The sequence below is a fragment of the Hippocampus zosterae genome, chromosome 10 (genome assembly GCF_025434085.1).
Source record: "Hippocampus zosterae strain Florida chromosome 10, ASM2543408v3, whole genome shotgun sequence".
NCBI lineage: Eukaryota > Metazoa > Chordata > Actinopteri > Syngnathiformes > Syngnathidae > Hippocampus > Hippocampus zosterae.
In genome coordinates, this window is record NC_067460.1 from 21,515,954 (window position 1) to 21,521,115 (window position 5,162).

Consider the following 5,162-nt stretch of genomic DNA (forward strand, 5'->3'; position numbering starts at 1 on the left):
TTTTTTTTGTGAGAAGAAAAGCGTTTTGGGTCTGTGTGTATATGCGTTGGCAGTTTGGGCATTTTATTCCATTTGCTTTTTTAATGGGACAATCTTTCTTAATCTCACGGCCTGCTGTTGCGATGTCCGTGATGTATTGAAGAATTCAATAATAGAGGATTTGTGTAATGTAACTCAAGTTCTCGTAGTTGACATCGAAATGCTCAAAATCACTGGTCTGTCTGGGCCTCAATATGAGTCCCTCAATCGTCCAAGTTTTTTGTAGGTTCTTGCCAAGCATTTTTGACTATAGTTGCCCATAGTTGCCACTGAATTTATGCACTATGTGCTACGATGGCCCCAACTCAGGGATGGGCAAATTAATAACTTGATTATTGTGTAGCTAACATTTAATAAATGGATATTTTTATTTTATTTTTTTACCATTGAATTACTTGAATAACTAATCCAGTTAAAATAATGTTATTATAAAAAAAGAAAGTAAGGGAGGGGCCGGATGAAATAAATTAACTCAAATGTGGCACTTAAGTTCAAAAGTTTGCCCAACCCTGCCCGGGACGACCTTTTCATGTATTCATGGCCTGGTCAGGCTCCATAAAAGAGGCTTGACCACCTGCTTCGCGCCATCATTGAGAAGACAGGTGGCAGAAGAATCTCCAAGATGACTGGTATTCCTGTACTTTTTCATCCGTCTTAATACAGATTTGACTGTTTTAGTGCTTGAGCCTGCGCTCTTTGAAGATTCAAGCGTGGCGAAATCTAAAGCAATTATTTTTCAAGCTCCTGGTCTAGTTCTATAATGGTTGACACCATCTGCATTGTTTGCATTTGTTTCCAGGTCTACGGGAAGCTCTCTGGGCCGTGCTATTATGGCCTTGCCTTCTTAGCACCAGTTTCCTGCTCGAGTGTACGGACCAGGATCAGGTCATCCACCCCTACTGTTTATCCATTTCGCAGGATAAGCTTCTGGACAGGGTGATGCAGCATGTCGAGCTCATCTTCCGCGTCTCTGAAGAGTCATGCTCTTTGTTTGTAAGTAACCGTAACCCGAACACAGACATTCAAGATTTGCAGCACGAGTGGGGGGCTGCCTTGAAGCACAAGAGTTGAAATGTGTGACAGGGTTCACAAATTGATAACAACCCATACAATTTCATTAACTCATTCAGTACTAGCCAATTCTAGACCAAGTCTGAAAAGACGTTTAAAAACGTCTTTGGGAGTGAATGAGTTAAAGAGTGCTAGTGGATGTGTTGAATAATATGGTTGCATATTATTATCTTCCAATGCTCAAAAGCTTGACAAAAAATGTCATCTGTCATCATTTTCGTATCCACTCGCGCTCATGCTCAAAATTTTGTAAGGTACGTTTACTGAACTAAAATCACAGTGCGCTGTTGTCTTTTCACACCTAACGATCTTCTTAGTGCCGCACCCGCGATCTTCTCTGAGCTGCAGTTTTATTGAAAATCAGTGGCGTCGTGGGATTTTCAAAAAGGTACACTGCATATATTATGAACCGGATGCAGAGGTGAGGGTAGAACTCGTCACAAAGGAGATGTTCCACGCTGACGAGCGATTGCAGTCATAGCTGCTGCAAAAGCCGTGAAGATGATGTCCAAGTTGGCTTCTTGTTTGTCATTTTTCATTTTCTTTTTAAATGAATAGAAAAAAATCCTTTTTTGTATGTAACCTCTCCACCTGCCACCTGTCTGCGTCATGTGCAGGAGGACATATTTGTCCCATTCCCGTTGCGGCTCCAGAGGAACCAGGAGGCCTACGCGTGCTTTACAAAGGCCATCCCCATTCCGAACTCCATTGGCGAAGTCCAGCAAATGTCTGTAAGCACAAACCTATGCTAAAGTGAATGCATTTCATGTACCGTATTTTCACGACCATTCGGTGCACCGTGTTTTTGTCTTAGTAAGGGGTGCTATTTCTGTATTTGACACATACACAAAATGCACTGTATTATTGGCCGCAGCCAGGCATGGTAAAACATACGCCATCTTAAACAAACGGCATGCATGCACGCACTCTAAAAACACGTTTTTAAAAAGGCAACAAAGCAAAACTGTTTTCGGTTGTACTTTATTTCGCCATTTTACAATGTACTAACGCGACTGGTACCTGCTAGGGGCGTGCCTTTAGCGTTCTCCAACACGCCCACCCTTCACTCATTGGTGACTGGTAACTGCGAGGGGCGTGCCTTTAGCGTCTTCTTACACATCCACTCTTCACTCATTGGCAGACTTCCGCATGCCTGCCGTCACTCACTCCGCCTTTTCTATATATAAACAGCATGTCGGCCAGAGGTGCTCTCAGTCAGGCTTTGGAACTCGGAGCATACACTAGACGCTCCGCATTATAACGTGTCCTGTCCATTTTGGAGAAAATTTAAGACTTTTAATAGCGCCTTATAGTCATGAAAATACGGTACTTGTTCCAAACTGGAATTGTTGATTTTGAACAAGCCGTAAACTGTCTCAGGGGTCATTCCAGAACGGGAGGACAATTTAATCATCAATCATTTTTGAAAAACGGAGTACTTGTTGAATGTTTTGTTATGATTTCACGAAAATAATACTGAACCATCATATCATTTGAACCATCCAGCTCAACGAAGACAAGAGAAATAAGATAAGAAAAACTTTAAACAGTAAATAAATTAATTAAATAATTTAATAAATTATAATAAATTACATCTTTAGAAATAAATAAAATAAAATAAACAAGCCATTTTAGGAGTTACTCAAGCAAATAATCTTAAATAGTATTTTACAAACCACTACAACTACAGCTGCAGCCACATTTTGTCCCTGGACAACGACAATTTCCATAATGAGTGCATGTGTCTGTGCATGGCTTCCATATGGATTATTTGGCGTTTTATGGGGTGAGGAGTTTAGTCCAATGCAGGAATCAGTCATAGCAAGTAAATTTGTACATCTAGTAAATCATTCATGCCTTCCAGGACAAATGGTTGCTCCACTCCGTGCTAATGCTGGTCCAGTCGTGGATCGAGCCCTTGGTCTACCTCCAAACAACACTAGACCACTATGACGGTGCTCCGGAAATGCTCCTCAACAAGACCAAGTGGATGTCCGACAAACTTATCAGTCTGGAGCATGGAGTCGTCGTACTCATCAAAAAGGTAGGCGACGGAGAATGAAATCGTTAGCAAGCAGCATTTGGTTCGTGATGATGGTTGACCTGCTGAATACTTCCAGATAATATTCCGGAGTGGCCAGCAATGTCTATATTTACAGAGCAGTTCTATTATATGCCATTTCAGGGAGATTCTAATGAATTATTATTCATTATTATATTGCAGAAACAAATTGTTGAAGAAATTGACGCCTAACGTTAGTTGACATGTGAGTCATCCGTCATTAGACTTGAAGCTACTTTTCATTGTCTTTTTGGGTAAACGATTTTCAACATTTACTTTGAATTTATTATACTCATTTTCTATGGTTCTGATCACACTTGATTGGTATTCCTCATTGATGACACCATAAAATAACTTGCTTAGCAGAAGTCTCTTGTGATACATGGAAGTTTTGCGAGGGTCAAATTTTTAAAGCATTTTTTTTAATGCTGCTCTGCTCAATGGCCACCTTTTCCCATGATGCAAAATAATACTGATGTGTTTAACGAAACAGGCTCACATATAGAGCAAGTCATTTGGTTAAGTCATTTGAGACACCATCATCATGATTTCATTCATACGGTTTGTGAAAAAAAAATTTCCAGTGTCAAATGTTTTTCCTTTTCTCACTGAAGGTTGGGAAATGATGTTTAAATGACAAACGAAAAAAAATGAACCATCGATCCGTCACTTTGACCACCGCTGTTCAATGTTTTGACACCACTTGGAGTCAAACGTTCCCCTGTGATGTGACCGAATGTGTCTGTCCAGATGCTGAATGAGGGCCTTCTGACAACCAGTTACAGTGACCAAGGCCTGTTCCGATACGACATGCAAACAGACATGGTGGAATCTGTCATGAGGGATTATATTTTACTCAGCTGCTTCAAGAAAGATTCCCATAAAATGGCGATATTCCTCAAGCTTCTCAAGTGTCGACACACCGACAATTCCAATTGTGCTTGAAACCTAAATTCACTCTTCAACTTGTTATGAATTCCTAGTAGATAGTGTTATGGCAGGGGTGGGGGCGGCACTTGAAATAAAAGCTTTTAAAGACAAAAGAACTCGTGTCGTTTATCGAGTAGTGTTGTGACACGTAGGCAAGAGATTTAATGAGCAGATGTTCAAAAATGGGCGGCCCGGTAGTCCAGTGGTTAGCACGTCGGCTTCACAGTGCAGAGGCACCGGGTTCGATTCCAGCTCCGGCCTCCCTGTGTGGAGTTTGCATGTTCTCCCCGGGCCTGTGTGGGTTTTCTCTGGGTGCTCCGGTTTCCTCCCACATTCCAAAAATATGCATGGCAGGCTGATTGAACACTCTAAATTGTCCATGGGTGTGAGTGTGAGCGTGGATGGTTGTTCGTCTCTGTGTGCCCTGCGATTGGCTGGCAACCGATTCAGGGTGTCCCCCGCCTAGTGCCCGGAGACAGCTGGGATAGGCTCCAGCACCCCCCGCGACCCTAGTGAGGATCAAGCGGTTAGGAAGATGAATGAATGAATGAATGTTCAAAAATCACACAGCTGATGGTACGGGCGTCAATGTAATTTGCCTGACTTGAATGTTTGGAGCGTGGTTTCAGGTCCCACTCAGTCACAGTGTGAGTGAAAATGAATAACTTCTAAATCATTCATTCATTCATTCATCTCCTGTACCGCTTGATCCTCACTAGGGTCGCGGGGGGTGCTGGGGCCCATTCCAGCCGTCTCCGGGCACTAGGCGGGGGACACCCTGAATCGGTTGCCAGCCAATCGCAGAACTTCTAAATCAAACTGGACAATTTCAATGTGAGTTTTTCAATGGAATGATTCAAATTAAACAAGACAAATTAATTTTGGGTGTCAAAGTAATTTTTGTCGCAGACCACTTTGGAGGTTTTGGTGGCACATGGTAGAAAAAGTAGGAATAGAAGAATGTTTTTTAGATACGACCCTGCCGAAATAATGTCAGGAAAAAAAAACAACTTTCTGCTGAAGTAGGCTTTTATGTCAATTTTTAAATCCGATCTGAGCA

General features: G+C 41.9%; 1 protein-coding gene across 1 annotated transcript; it reads left to right on the forward strand.

The window, feature by feature from the left end:
• The first annotated feature begins 524 nt into the window (after nt 1-524).
• Nucleotides 525-4,218, forward strand: smtla (somatolactin alpha). The gene is made up of 5 exons (XM_052078625.1): nt 525-668; nt 839-1,032; nt 1,728-1,841; nt 2,975-3,154; nt 3,923-4,218. The coding sequence occupies exons 1-5, from the start codon at nt 662-664 to the stop codon at nt 4,115-4,117; spliced, it is 690 nt and encodes a 229-aa protein (XP_051934585.1). The 5' UTR covers nt 525-661; the 3' UTR covers nt 4,118-4,218.
• Nucleotides 4,219-5,162: the final 944 nt, after the last annotated feature.

Coding starts and splice junctions, on each gene's coding strand:
- smtla (XM_052078625.1), top strand. Junction 1,033..1,727: donor AAGAGTCATGCTCTTTGTTT/GTAAGTAACCGT, acceptor CGTCATGTGCAG/GAGGACATATTTGTCCCATT. Junction 1,842..2,974: donor GCGAAGTCCAGCAAATGTCT/GTAAGCACAAAC, acceptor CATGCCTTCCAG/GACAAATGGTTGCTCCACTC.